The 15,983-nt window shown below is 39.1% G+C and overlaps 1 protein-coding gene across 1 annotated transcript in view; it reads left to right on the forward strand.

Moving 5' to 3' along the window:
• Positions 1-923: 923 nt before the first annotated feature.
• The window catches only part of LOC119778450 (ephrin type-B receptor 4a-like), a 66,222-nt gene continuing 51,162 nt past the window's right edge, over positions 924-15,983 (forward strand). Inside the window, exon 1 of the mRNA XM_038277665.1 lies at positions 924-1,819. Coding sequence (XP_038133593.1) covers positions 1,735-1,819 — 85 coding nt within the window. The 5' untranslated portion in view covers positions 924-1,734. The remainder of the gene's footprint in view (positions 1,820-15,983) is intronic.

Raw genomic sequence — 15,983 nt, forward strand, 5'->3', positions numbered from 1 at the left:
CAGAACCAGGCTCTGGCTGAGCGGCCATCCAGCAAGGCCGACTGGGGTTCAAGGAGAGAGAAGCAGAGATACAAAAAGCAACTGTAAAAGGTGGCCCCATCCAGCAAACACACAATCGGGCAGATGAGCTCTGAGCGAGCTGCCATGTCAGAGGATGAAGAGAGCACAGCCAGCCAGTCACAGTCAGAGAAACAGGACTACACTGGACAAACAGGCCGATCTCCAACATCTAAAAACAAAGGTGTTGATGGGAGCAGCACAGTTGATATTTCTCTCCACGGTGGTGTCACAGCCAAACAAGAACAGACCTGATGAAGCTACTATAAGAAAAAGCAGAGAGAGCATAACGTTAGAGATTAAACTTACAGATTCTGCAGAGTGGAAAAATAGAGACAGAATGAAGCAAAATGATGAAATATGGGTCCCTATTTCCTCCAGAAGTCTAAGCCTATAGCAGCATAACTATAGAGATAACTTGAGCCACTCTAACTATAAGCTTTACCAAAAAGGAAAGTTTTAAGCCTATCCTTAAAAGTAGACAGGGTGTCTGCCTCAAGGACTAAAACTAAATGTTAATAGGCATTACATTAATATATTATAACATGTATGCATAGGTCAGTGCACAATTAATTTAAACATGTGAAGCCAGATATTGTTATTAAAGGTGCATTTTGTGTCATAAATGCACATTAAAACTGCAGAGTGGAAGAGTAGAAATATTTGTAAGAAAGATTTACCCAACCAAAAACCGCTGTAGTTTGTGTTTCTAACGTGATAAAATTTAGAAAAAGTCGTTTTGCCAGTCCACGTATGTCTCCGTCAGACTGTTTTATTTTGAAAAAGCCAGCCGGAAATGTAGGCTCTTATCGCGAGCTTGTGGCTGCTGTTATGGAAACCAGGGTGGGAGGGGCTAACTGATGCCATTCGATTCGGGATTTGATGCGGAGATGTGATCCTCGGTGACCAGCTCATAACTCTCAGTCCTACGAGCTACTATAGCATGAAACTTTTATTTTAACCTTGCTGTTCTGTTGGCTCTCTGGAGACCTGTCATTTTAGCAAACCAGACGTTTTATTTCGCCTTTTATGTCATTTTTCCTATAAAATTAGGCCAGGCTAAACCTGTCGCTGGATACCCCCCACCTCTCTCCTTTTGGTGGGTTCTTTTTCTCCCTCCCGAGTTTAAAATCCCGGAGTTTAAAGGAACATTGAAGAGCGAGAATATCACTTTTCTGGACTTTTTTCTTCTTCTTGGGAAGATAACCACCTGCAAAGCGGCTGGAACTAATCTCTGCAACTATCAGACGGCGCATCGATGTGCCCTGCTTGCCGAATCCGGCTGCTCGGTCATCGGGTTTAGGAAGAGATTTGTGTCGGGAAGCGGTGTGGAGCACAAAGAGCTCATTAATGCCGAGCAGTCAAGTTTTTCTCCATGTGTTGACAGAGGGACTGAGGTGAGAGCAGATTTGCTTCAAGACCTTCAACGCAACACGAAGTTAGTCAACTTTTCCAGCGTGTAGCTGCTTAAAAGTGACTGCCTCCATAAAAAAAGTCTTTAAACGGCCCCGTTCCGCTTTTTTAGTTGCTGTGATTTAAAGACCGTCTGAGGATTTTGTTTCATATCAGGAACCCGCTTTAAATGCAGGCTGGTCTGCGATCAGTGAGTGAACAGCCGATCTGCCAGTGGGGTTGTAATTCACGTCCATCCATTTTTTACCACCTGGCATCAACACTATGGAGGTGATATTGAGGAGCAAGCTGCTGCTGCTGGGATACATCTTACTGTTGGACCTTGCTTTTCAGGCTGATGCAGAAGAAGGTGAGTCTGGGTTTATTTTTTATCTGCAGATGAGCAATGATACGTTTTTGTTTATTTATTTTTTGCGGTGTGTAAACAGAGCCAGTGCCTGACAGTGGTATAAGCGAAGTAAGTCTTCTGAAGGCCCTCCTGGCCAGCAGGGGGCGATATGTAGATATGAGCATATTTTAAGAGCTGTTATAAACCTAAAAAAGTGTAATTAAGCTTTAATTAACTTTGTAAAAGCTAAATATTTTTTAGGTTAATTATATCCCTTTAAACATAAGGACAACTATGTTAAACTTACAAAATTGCCTCTTTTGCCATTTTTCTGTGTGAACACACTTTTAGTTAAGTTTGCTCTTCTTCGCACTCTTTTTTTCAGAATGTCAGATTTAATCAGTTAAGGCTGGGCTGTTTTTCTTAATTTCTTTTTAATTATATGCTTTTTATTAATTATAAATCTATTTGAATTGTTCTTTTTTATTTATATAAATAATACTGGAGCAAAAAAAAGTGTATTTGGGATACAAATAAATAACAAACCTTTTTTTCAAGTGAATAGAATTCAAATGACAGAATATTTTTAAAATTTTAAACTATGAAAGTAAACAATAAACAGAAACAGGTTGAGTTGGGGCAGCTCAGTAGTACTCTGTGTTCTATTCTGCTCAGAATCCTAATCAGATTTATTCCCAAGTAGGTTTACACTTACAAGGAATTTGACTTGGTGCAGACAAAAAAAAAAATATATATATATATATATATATATATATATATATATATATATATATATATATATATATATATAAACAATGTAAAATATACAATATACTAAATACAACATAGTATATAGCTATATACTATATACACAGTAGGTTCTTTAATGTAATGCAGGATGTCTGGAGATGCTACGTTGGTGTAGCCTTAGGAAACTGGCATATTTCTTAAATCTCAAAAGAAAGACTTTTAAACTGCCGTGCAGTATAGGTTTTGCATCAGTATTTTTTTTTATCTAAGTATATTTTGATTCATAGTACCATCTCAAACCTATTTTTAATAGTTTTCATAGAAAGATATCCAATGAAGAAAACTTAATCCACCATAGGTTTTATGAGCATGTAGTGGGAACGGTACATAAGTAATTTACCAAAATCTCAGTGGAAAAGGCACAAATGTACCATAAAGACCTGGCTATAAACTTCACAAGGTGGATTATTAGTTTTATATTATTTGCCACAGTTGCCAGGAATCTTTGGGGTTTTTTTTCTACCGCTTTTAGTTGTAACACAAAGGGCCTTTCTGAGTCCACTTAAACTGGATCCCTTTCCACTTCCTGTGGGAATATTAACCATCATACCCTAAAATCAATACTAAAACATTCAGGGGCAAATACTGAGCTCGGTGAGGTTTTTATTGGGCCAGTGCAGAGAGCTGCAGCAAGCAGTAAAACATCCAACCCTCTGTAACAAATATGCGGTTTGGATTGTAATTTATGTTCATTTCTTGAAAGCCTCCGTGACATTAACAGAGAAATTGCCTCCGATCAGCTTTGTGAAGCATGTGTTCTATAATTATTTGTCATGCTGGGGAAAATAAGATTTTCAAATGGTTTGGTTATACAGGCGGGTATCGTCAGCGTAACGTTGGTGTCTGAGTAATTTGCCTAACATTAGCGTAGATAGATGAATGCCAGTGAGCTGCACTGATGAACAGAAAAGCTGGGATCATGTTTCTTTCCAAATCAGTAGCATTAAACTTTAAGACTATTGGATGGCCCTAATAGTTAGCAGCTTGGGATAATCTTGGAAGCATGCCATGGTCATAGAAGGATATCATTTATTTGTAAGATGTAATTCCTTCTCAAATATGTTTATGTATTATTTCTTCTTTTAGTCTTTAGTTTGGATTTATTCAGTTTTATAGTGTATTAAACTATGAGTGCGGCGGAGTGAAAGAAAACCTGTCTGGAGTTCAGGAATGCAGCAGGATCACCTGTCTGCAGAAACCTTTGATATGAAATGATCCTTTGGAAATAATAGGTCTGTGTTTACTGCAGATCGGATAACAAACTGCTGGGTTTCATTTAAGGGATTTTGAGCTCCAGTTTTTTTCCTTAAAGAAAACCTACTGCTGTAGGAGACACTCATGGTTCTTCTCATGTGAATGCTGCAATCTATCCACTATAGGGATTTTTCTTTCCTGTATGTTTCTCTTTATCCCTACGTGCATACGTTTCTCTGGTGATTTCCCTGCATAAGGAAGCCATTTAGGTTGCTGAAAAAATACATTTTTTTCCCCCATGAAAAAACAACGCTCTCTTCAACAATGAAAGTATGATCCCTCCACTGAAAAAGTTACTGTAAACAGGAACACAGTGAACATGCATGACTTCACATCTTGTGTGGCAGGAACACAAATCTGTCAGCTGCGTCTGGTTGGAGGATTCGGACCTTTCCTCTTCCACAGACTTGCATTTTGTTTTTCTGCTGCCGTGTGCTGTATAAACAGTCGCCACATGAGGCTTTTTACCAGCAGTTTCATTAAGTGTGTCTTTTAGGATGTGTGCGTACACACCCAGGAGAGGAGCGAGTTAAATTACCCCGGCTGAATTTTTGCGGGGAAGACTTGTTGACTTTGTAGTCTGAGAGAGAAGATTGAGATTTTCCCAGACGCTAAATGTTGGTCAGCTTTCTTAAACCTGGGATACGGGTTGTTAGATGTTCTTCTTTTCAAGCTGCCCTTGAACATTTTTTCAACTGAAACCACCGCTCTAACTACGAGTGATTGCTGTGAGACAAAAGAGATGCTTAACCTTAACCTTCCTGATGAATCTTTGTTTAAATCTCTGACATGCCCACACAGATTCAATCAATTTAGATTTCTCTCAGTAAACTATGAATCGATTGATTGCACAATCCTGCTTCTAAACTAACTGTATAAAATGTTAATAGTTTAGTTAAACAGCCAAGAGTTCAATAAAAATCATTCACATATAAAACCCAACCTCACAAAAGATAATCCCTCTTAAAGAAGTCATGAACACATTCAATGTAAAGGTCATTAAACTAAAAATGATGAGAGGAGAAACAAAATGTATAAAATGAACTATTGTTATAAATTTAATGATATATCTCCTACCTGTAAGCAATAAAAAGCATAGATGAAAAGATGAGTTTGTAATTTAATCTGCATCATCATAAAATGGAGGTAATCTCCATCGCTATGGAGCTTAAAAATAAAATGAGATTTTTCACATTTAAGCTATGATCGATCCATTGTTTTTCCTTTTCGTTTTATGAAAGCACATTACAAATGAGAGAAATAACTTGCTCGTATTATTTTATTTATCCATTCTTAGAGTTGAGCTTAGTTTAAAATGTAACTATATACAAGCTGAGAACCAGGCTTTAAAACAAGCCATCGGTTCCTAAGTCAAAACGTTTTCTGTTGGAGGAAACGGTTTATCAGTTTTAGTAAACATCTGGGAAGGACGGGTCAATTTAAACTACGGAAGCCCAAGAAGTTCATTGTTGAAATGGAAATTCAGAAATCTCTCGGCTTACATCTTTATAAACAGCAAATTTAAAGTAAAAACTAAACTGAGCTATCGCCCTGTCAGCATATTGTCCTTCTAAAGAAGCTTTGTAAATCCTTTATACACAAGCATGCCCATGCATACACACCATGGGAGTTTGGTTCCAGGTGTTCACGGATACACGCTAATACCAAGCTGCAGCTACAGATATATACCACCCTGAATAATATTGTGTAATCATCTTAGGTTTTACTTTCCACACACATGGTTATCTAAGGATACCCACTGCTTTGGAAGCTTTTTTCATGTTTACTTTGGTTGTACGTTATCTTCTTTTTGCTGTTATATTCTGGCGTCTCATACAGGTGTGGAATCAAACTGTAGGATTTACTGTTTATCTTATGCGTAGTCTATTTTTGCTGTTTTGTATTATTTTGTCTCTTTTCATGCACTCTTTCCTCTCTCTCTTATCCTTTCTTTCTTTATCGTCTCCATTTCCGCCTCCGTGTTCGTTTTATACAATTTTATTCCCTAAATAACTTTCAATAAAGCTTAATATACAAGTACCAATAAAGCTCTCGGATATCTAGTCTCAGACCTTCTCAGCTTTAAGTTAAACTATTTAAAATGTTTACAGTAAGTACTAATGTTTCAGCTGATAACTATTTTGCTAATGAAGTTTAATCTGCCAACTATTTTTTTAATGAACTGATTAGTGATGACAGGGCATAAAGATGCTGATTAGGAGATTTTCTGGTTTTAAAGCCAGTGGCCTCTTTTCCTGTCCTTATACTGAACATAATGATTATTTGATTACTGAGTTAAATGACGACTAATTCAACCATTTAATCCCAAATAATTGAATTAATTGTTTCAGCCCTAGTAGGTATTAAGTAATCTAATAATGAAGCTAAAACACTTAGCTTTGCAGCTGTATGTTTGAGTCAGTCAGACTGTAAAGGAACATCTTGTTATCAAACATCGATCTTGTATATATCAGACTTTTATTCAGCTGCGTGTGAAAGAGAGAGCAGTAGTCTTTGACAGTTAAATCACATTTTACTATTCAAGGGCTGGGCAACATATGGCAGGTTTAGCCTTATCTTCACTTCATTAAGTCAGAGTTTTATTATTATGTACCGATCCTTCTGGCCATATGCTTTTTAGCCATTTTGGTGATGTTTGTTTAAAAGTTTTAGGTGCTAAAAAGTGTTGAGGTGGAAAAAATGATTATGTAATAGCTGCAAAGTTGTCTAAAGGTCAAAACTGCAGACATCAGCCAGAAGCAAAGTTTTCAACAGCACCTCATTGTTGAGGTGAGAGCAGAAAAACATGAATTTTTATTTTTTTTAATCCTGCAGCTCTAAATTTTACTTCAAAACAACAATAACTTTTTTCATGTTATCTGCTGATGTTTAGGTACCTGTTGTAGCAGCCTCAGTAGAAAATATATTTCCCTTTTTTTGTCTACTCACTAGTGTCTCATGGTTTGAGAAAATCGTTTACAGATTCCGACCCAATTTTTTGCCGCGTCTCTAAGGAATACCGATCCGTTATAAAATCAAATTGTCAGAACCAATTCGGGTCTGTTTCCGCTTCTTGCGTTGTTTATAAGCCGACTGGTCCTAACAAGCGCAGATCTCGGTGGAAAATTCGGATGGAAGCCAATGAGTCGGTTCACCTGGTCGACTGACTCTAGAACATCTGTGTCTTGCCAAGTGTGAACAAGATGTCTGGTTTTCGTTTTCTTCTCAGTTAGCAGGATCACGTCCCCCCCCCACTCACACACACAAACACACACACACACACTTGTTCCCAACCTATTAGGGAATTCTGTAATGAACTGATGGGAGGGCAGATGAAGCTCTCAGCTGCCAAATCTCTCCTCCTTTTCCAACTAAAGGATAAATGAGTCCCTTACACACACTCCTTGCTTGTTCAGTGCGTGGATCTCTCATGCTTCTGTCGCTGTGAAGATTAAAACACAGACCTCTTGATCAGATAATTACTTTGGCTGGAAATTAATAAGGCGCTTTGGGTGGAAAATTGTATCTGGTCCCCACACTGACTATCATGCACGCACTTGAAAAAATAGCCTTTTCTCTGCTTGGCTGTGCATATAAAAGATGTATTATGGGCAAAATGGTATAACCAGCACATTAAACTGAAACGGCATATTCTTTTTAACCGGCATTAATAATTAGTGCCACTGATGTAGTCTTGGTACAGTTTTAAAACATGTTGGACTTTATCAATGTTGGCTCTTACCATCACCCAATCAAAAATCACATATAAAGTTCTCATTTTGTGTGTTTTTATTCCTCGCACATACATTTTTTTTTATCTAAACTGCAGCTAGTGACACAAGCACTGCAGTCTCTCCCACCTATTCAGAGCCCAGAGCTTTTACAATACCGGCACTGTCATCAAAAGTAATCTGAGCTATCAAATTCACGCTGCTCCAAGTCGTTTTCAGGAGCCTGTTTCAAATTGGCCATTTGCTTAGCTGTCTGAGGTGTAACGGGTTTGCAGAAAGCCATGCATCTTGGCATTTCTTTTTCTTTTTTTTTTCTTTCTTTATTTGGAATAGATTTAATCTAAACAACCGGAAAATCAAGGAAATAAACCCAAAACAAATGCAAATGATTATTTTTTTTAATTCACCACCTCCCTGCTGCAGCTCTCCTGTGGGGTGCCATTAAACTATAATTAAGTAATTAAAGAGCTCTTTCATCTGCAAACAAACGAAAACAATTTGGACAGCGTCGTGGAATAATGGCGCTCTGTTTAGCTTTTTTTATTGTTTCTAACAGAGAAGTTTCACTGATAAGTAAAACAATAATTTCTGTCTAACTTTATGAACATTTATGGTAGAAATGAAAATTTCTAATTCATTTAAACATAGCTATTTTTACCAATATCAAGATATACCCAGGCTTTACTAATTAGCTGTTACGCTAAATATTTCCATCATATCAGAATTATGGTTTAAAGATCCTTTGTTGCGCATCCAGAGAAAGTAGATCACCACTCGATCTCTTCTTTTCCCCTCGTAGCTGTGTACTTATAAGCAGTTGGCTAACCCAGACGGCTTTTCCTGTTGCGACAAACATTAAAGGCAAGGCAAAGGCAAGGCAAATTTATTTGTATAACACAATTCAGTACAAAGACAATGCAAAGTGCTTAAAGGGGCCCTTTTTTGTAGTTACTTCATAACATGTTAAGCAAGCTTCCAACAGAATGGCCGACAAAAACTAATCTGCTCAACATGCATTTTAAAAGCTACAACTAAATGTAATCTTAGCAGGAATTTTCTCTGTAGTGGATCAGCATAAAATTTTGATGGTATGATAACCGTAAACAAAAATATCGAGCTTTCATGGTATGGGGGTAATATTATTAAACAAACATAAATATTTACAAAAACGGAAATACCCATTTAATTTTTGGTTTAGCGAAAAAGTCCCATTGATACTACAATTTTAAAACGGTCCAAGCATGGTAACTAAGATAACTGTTGAGTGTAAATGGAACGCAACTGAACAGGACCGTTCCAGACACAGCTGAGCCGCGCTAAATCTAGTACAAATTCAACAGTAGGCCTGTGTATTGTTCAGTTGCGGCTCGGTTCTCTGATAATAAGAGCGCATGAGCAGACCGCGTCATCTCCTATTTGCAGTCAGCTGACTCATTTCGCAGATTTTCCGGCTAGTCGGACTTAGCAATTCACAGATCTCTGTGCATCTCACTGTATCTCGTCCACTGTCTTCATCATGTGTTAGCTAAAGTGTTCTCATATAGTTGACTTCATTAAGTTTCAGAGTGCCGCGGCCTGCCTGAAAGCTCCACAGAAGGGGGTAAAAGTTCAGGGTGCTCCCCTCCTAATGCTTCCCCGTCGTAATGCTGCAGTAGCTAAGATTCCTTAAAACAGGCTTGGGCTGAGCATACACATTTTGCGATATTTTCAATGGTTGCACGCAGCTACAGCTTGAACAGTACGACGAAACTGCAGGATTTAACAGTTCTCACACTGTGCGACCTGACACTCTGATGCGACATGACAACGGCCGACTGGATATGTTCATGTGTTCAATTTTCTCCCGACCTTACAATATCTGATAGAGAGGTGGTTGTGGGAGGCTGGTCTCTTGTTAGCCGCTGTACTCTACACGATCCACGTTGAGGCTGAAACTAGGCCCGATAGAAAAATTCTCGCACGACTGGAGAATCGGTCCAAAAGGGGGAAAAATCGAACAGTGTATGCCCGGGTTTATACCGCAGTAACTTTATGAACGAACACTTCTACCGTTTTAAAATGGCGACTACTGGGGTTTACCTTGAATTCAGTAACCAACCAATGCCAGACTTGTATAATGAAGCAATAGTATTGAAATTAGCAAAACAAATCTAAACATTAGAACTTAATAATCAGTTTGTATGTTGAGAAAAAGTATTTTTTATTTGCTTTTAAATGTAAGCAATTCAGTTTAGAATTATTTTGCATAAATATGTTGAAGCTTTCTGGGTTTTTGTTGTGTGTTTTTTTTCACTTCAGACCCACCTGTAAGGCTTTTGGTTTAATGTTTGTATTTCTGATTGTAAATCCTTTCTTCACACATTGACAGTTTGGATTATGCCCTGCAGCTGTTACACCCTTCAATCTACAAGTCATCTTTTTTATTTTCTACGCAAGAGGAGAGATTCAGCTGCCAGCCAAATTTGTTTAGCTCAGGCCCGTCACGAAGCAGTGATGAGAGACATCCACAGCACTTTTTAAGATGCTGCTGATGGATGGTTGCAGAGGTGAAATGTCACCCCTGTTACATTTACTCTTTACACAGCTGTAGTGCTCTGCTCCACATTTCTCTTACTTAGACTCAGCAGCCTCACGGACAAAAGAGGCGGCATTAACACTTTTTGTTTGGCTCCTGAAAAAGCACATGTGCAGAGTATTTTGAGAACAATGGGCTCACAGAGCCCTAAACTGGTGGACTAATGGTAAACCAAGACATACGGCTCATAGATTGATTTTCTGAAAAGCATTTCGGCATGTAAACACATTGTTAATGAGAAGCTTTTATTGACCCAGATCATTTATTTTCCAGAGAGAATTTGTGCTTTTTTATACTGCTCTTTATGTCTTTCTTACAGACTAGCAGTCCACTCAGGGCCTACAAAATCAGGCCCTGAGTGTTATATACTGATTTCTGGACTGGACTGATTTCTGTTTTCTTTGATATAACTATTGCACATACAAGCCTGCAGGTGTTCATGTAGCTTTAGTTCAATAGTTACATTAAAACCCCATAGAAATGAATAATTCTGCAGGTTACATGGTGACGATAGACATTTGCCTCTTGCAGATCTGGTATAATAATGTCACTGCTTCTCATATATCATGGATTTTTTTTAATGGGCATAGTCTCGATACATGAATCAAGAATTTATAAGCCAGTAGCTAACTCGGTTTCTATTTTATTTATTTATTTTTTTTAATGACTGCATCCTTCTGGCATATTATTTGTTAGCTTTGTGTTCATTCATGTTGTTATTAGATAAAGCCCTCCAGTGTGTATTTACCATAACAAAACGACATGACCTGAAGTACGATGTGCATGTGCACCGTAGGTAAACAAGGAAGTTATGTGGCTTAGCAAGTTAGCAACTCCAAGCAAAGTTGTGAAAAAACAATGGAGGAAAGTCCAAGATCTAAAGTGTAAAAGCAAAAAAAAAAAAAATGAAATTCCAAGAAGGATAATGCTAGAATAGCATAGTGGATACAGTATTAACATTGGTGTTCACTGAAGGAGCTAAAGTAGCAAAGGAATTCAGATGTCGCTGGGAAGCTGATGGATGCGTGAGTAAACATCCTTATTAATACTTATACTAGTGATAGCAGTGTTATTCTTGGTCGCTATAGTCAAATTAGAAATGTCAGTGTTGATTGATTGATTGAAAATAATCAGAGAGAGGGGATAGTTTACTTTCACATCTGCTCGAATCCAGAGGGGTCTCATGATCAGATTCCATTCAGGGTAAATCAACAAAGCACTTACTGGGGAAATGGCATTTTAATGTCTTTAATACGCGTTTCCTCCCATTAAAATATTTTAATGGGAGGAAAATGTTTTTTTTATTATTCAACCAAAATATCTTTTGCCTTGATACTTGAAATTTGTTTTTCGTCGATGATATCAAACAGTATCAGAACAGACGCTTGGTGTGAAAAACCTTTTTAATACAGTGAAAACGGTTGCTCTTTTGTTTTGGCATTTGGGTTGTCAAGATGATAAAAATTCAAACTCAGGAAAAAACTCAATACCGTTTTTGATATCATGGGGATAAAAGAAATTCAAAGGAATCACAGATTCCATTAGTTTAATAGGTGTAAAAATAAATGTAAAGTAACTAAGCCAAATATAATATTGTTATAATAACTTAATAATATTTCAAGGTTGTTTTTAGTTATTGTTTTGATGTATAAACATATGTATATATACACTATATTGCCAAAAGTATTTGCTCACCTGCCTTGACTCACATATGAGCTTAAGTGACATCCCGTTCCTAATCCATAGGGTTCAATATGACGTCGGTCCACCCTTTGCAGCTAGAACAGCTTCAACTCTTCTGGGAAGGCTGTCCACAAGGTTTAGGAGTGTGTTTATGGGAATTTTTGACCATTCTTCCAGAAGCGCATTTGTGAGGTCGCACACTGATGTTGGACGAGAAGGCCTGGCTCTCAGTCTCCGCTCTAATTCATCCCAAAGGTGTTCTATCGGGTTGAGGTCAGGACTCTGTGCAGGCCAGTCAAGTTCATCCACACCAGACTCTGTCATCCATGTCTTTATGGACCTTGCTTTGTGCACTGGTGCACAGTCATGTTGGAAGAGGAAGGGGCCAGCTCCAAACTGTTCCCACAAAGTTGGGAGCATGGAATTGTCCAAAATGTCTTGGTATGCTGAAGCATTCAGAGTTCCTTTCACTGGAACTAAGGGGCCAAGCCCAGCTCCTGAAAAACAACCTCACACCATAATCCCCCCTCCACCAAACTTTACACTTGGCACAATGCAGTCAGACAAGTACCGTTCTCCTGGCAACCGCCAAACCCAGACCCGTCCATCAGATTGCCAGATGGAGAAGCGCGATTCGTCACTCCAGAGAACGCGTCTCCACTGCTCTAGAGTCCAGTGGCGGCGTGCTTTACACCACCGCATCCGACGCTTTGCATTGCACTTGGTGATGTATGGCTTGGATGCAGCTGCTCGACCATGGAAACCCATTCCATGAAGCTCTCTGCGCACTGTTCTTGAGCTAATCTGAAGGCCACATGAAGTTTGGAGGTCTGTAGTGATTGACTCTGCAGAAAGTTGGCGACCTCTTCGCACTATGCGCGTCAGCATCCGCTGACCCCGCTCCGTCAGTTTACGTGGCCTACCTCTTCGTGGCTGAGTTGCTGTCGTTCCCAAACACTTCCATTTTCTTATAATACAGCTGACAGTTGACTGTGGAATATTTAGGAGCGAGGAAATTTCACGACTGGATTTGTTGCACAGGTGGCATCCTATCACAGTTCCACGCTGGAATTCACTGAGCTCCTGAGAGCGACCCATTCTTTCACAAATGTTTGTAAAAACAGTCTGCATGCCTAGGTGCTTGAATTTATACACCTGTGGCCATGGAAGTGATTGGAACACCTGATTCCAATAATTTGGATGGGTGAGCAAATACTTTTGGCAATATAGTGTATATATATATATATATATATATATATATATATATATATATATATATATATATATATATATATATATTTAATGAAAGCAAAAATATGCAAACAACACTTGTAATTAGTATTAGGGTTGTCAAAAGTATCGATACTCAAAAAAGTATCAATACTGAAATGTTGTATCCGGATACAATACTCATTTTCAAAAGTATCGAGTACCAGTGGCACCTAAACAGTCATTCATCTAAAGTGCAGTATAGAGGAAAATGCACTTTCTGAACACTGTGATTGAATAATTTTGTGCACTTTGCAGTTTCAGACTTTTTTTGTAACAGGTGCAGCTGCTGAGAATTATTTTTGTTTCTTAACCGGTTTGGCTAGTGTCATTGTTATGTGTGCAAAGCATAGCCAAGTAAGGAAAACTTAATTTTAATTTTGTAAGTTTTTTATCAAGCTTGCTGTGCACAGCAAACAACTTCAAAATGTTGTTCTTATTGTTTATTGTATTTATTGTATTTTAATTATTAATCAAAATATTTCTGTTGAAATTTTATCCTTGTGGTATCGAAAATGGTATCGAGTATCGAATATTTTCCTTAGTATCGGTATCGAGTTGAAAAGTTTAGTATCGTGACAACCCTAATTAGTATTGATATCATGCCAAATTAGTTTTGTATCCAGATACTGCTTTTGAGTGTTGCTACTTTTAACAAACCTGATTGGCATAAAACATGGCAATGCACCTTTCAGTTTGAGGGTTCTTTGCATTTAATAACTTTTAAGCAGAAATAATTTATTGCTTAAGATCTATTTGGATCAAATCAAGGCGTTACATAAAAATTATGATCGAATTATCTCCTGTTGCAACGTGTCTTTATGCTCAAAATACTTCTTTGCAAGTATTGTTTTGGGTTTCACTGAACCTACATGCCAGAGCATGGTTTTTATCCTGCATTCCTCTGCAGTAAAATATATCCAGAAAAAAAAAGGATATTCCTTGAAAGTATTAGTTGTTTCTCTTGGAGCTGCAGAAACGGTTCCAAAAGTATCTAGTGTGAGCAGAGAAGTGCGCAGTTTAATGCCAGCTTTAATAACATGCCATGACGGAACAAAGACCTGATGCACCTGTAGAGTGTTCCAGATGGAAATCATGCAGGGCAAGCATCAACGTGACATTTTTAGGTGAGTTTATCTTCTGAATCAGGATTCACTGATATTTTTTCCCCCCTTTGGAATCAGCTATCCGTTTACCCTTCCGCCTCTCGGCACACAAAAACAGAAATGCTAGACTGTTGTAGAGTATAAACTAAACCTCACTTAGTCCGAAAGATGTGGAAAAGAGAGCTTTTATCTAAAGGGCCTTACTTTAGCCCCAATCCTTTCTTTCACAGACATGTACCCTTTTCATTTGCTACTCTTTCCACGTCCTTGGTCTCCTTGATGTTTGACTGGTGCTATGCTGTTTTCTCTTGCTGACTGTCTCCCCTGCCATGGAAATGTGGATCGTTTCCCAGAAATCCTTTTAAATGGAACCGATTTTTATAAGAAAGGGATTTGCATTTAAAGCACACCCCCCCTCCTCTCTCTCCCGCTTCTGAAAGCCTGTAGCCCCATCATCCTCAGCACCTCAATCCGATGATTAGCTTCCTCAAGAGTTAAACAGGCATCCGAGTGCCACAAGTACTCTCAGTCTGTTTCTCCCTATCTCTCTCTCCCCCTCCCTCTTGGAGAGGGAATGCATGTGGCAGCTGGGAGTTGCAGGTGGATGATAGCTCGACTTGGTGAGAGGATACACCCCAAGCCCATACATTCATGTCAGGCACTCACTTTGGAGAGCCAGTCTGTCTTCCACCCACACGCTTCTCTCTGAGAGCGGGACACAATGGGGACAGGCTGCAGCGGTGAGGGAATGAGGCCACAGCCTATCAGCCATAAGCACCAAGGAGAATGGCACTTTTAGAGGGATTGGGGTGGGTAGGATGAGGGTGGGGGGTGGGGCCTCTTTGAAGTGAGTCAAGGAGAAACGGGGAGACTGGCATAAGTGAATAAAAGTGCGAATAGGCAGAGGGTGCGAAGGTTGCATGCATGTTCACATCAGCGTGCCAAATAACGAGGAAAGCGTGCATGTTGACGATTTGCATTCTTTAATAAGCTGCACTGTGGGCCAGATATATGAGGTGCAATGTAATAAAGGGGCTAAAAAGGCCTTTAATTAGGAGACAACAACAGAGGAATGCATTTATCTCAGGTCCATCTTTCTCATTTATCTTCCACCCGCATCTGTGCTGTTATCCGAGACACGCTGCGCATTGTGTTGTGGGGGGAAAAAAAAACACCCTTTGTGAGGTAATTTTTTTTCTGTTAGCTTTTGTTGTGCTATGCCTCCTGATTTCCATTTGTTGCCACATCCAAAAATGAAATCTGCACAAATGACGAGGCTGGTGGGTGAGCTTTTATGTAAAGATCTCAGCTGGAAGTGTTTGGCATCAGCAGCCTTGATTTTGAGTCTGGGAATATTTCTACACCCCCCCCCCCCCCCCCCCCCCCCCCCCCCCCTGCGTCATTAGGTGACCTACATCTCGTATTTGATATACCCATGTTTATGTTTAAAATATAGTTCATTTGGTTCCTACATCAGTCAGGAGAATCTGTGCGTATTCCTGTCTACTCTCACCTTCAGGATGTCTCCCAGGGCCCACTTTCATACACCGTGCCGAACCAGGCGGGCTCAGCTATAAACGGCATGACAGAGACGTTCCTGAGCACCGGCTGCCTTCCTGCAGCTTGCACCGCTAAGAGCTCCAAAATGGAGAGGGCCACTTCAATTAAAGCAGCATTAAACACCTTTTTTTGGCAGCTTGGTGTATTTTCCTCTCTACTTTGCCTTTCATCAAGTCTTTTAGATCACCAAGAGATTG

Source organism: Cyprinodon tularosa, unplaced genomic scaffold (assembly GCF_016077235.1).
Source record: "Cyprinodon tularosa strain WSP-4 unplaced genomic scaffold, ASM1607723v1 ctg101, whole genome shotgun sequence".
NCBI lineage: Eukaryota > Metazoa > Chordata > Actinopteri > Cyprinodontiformes > Cyprinodontidae > Cyprinodon > Cyprinodon tularosa.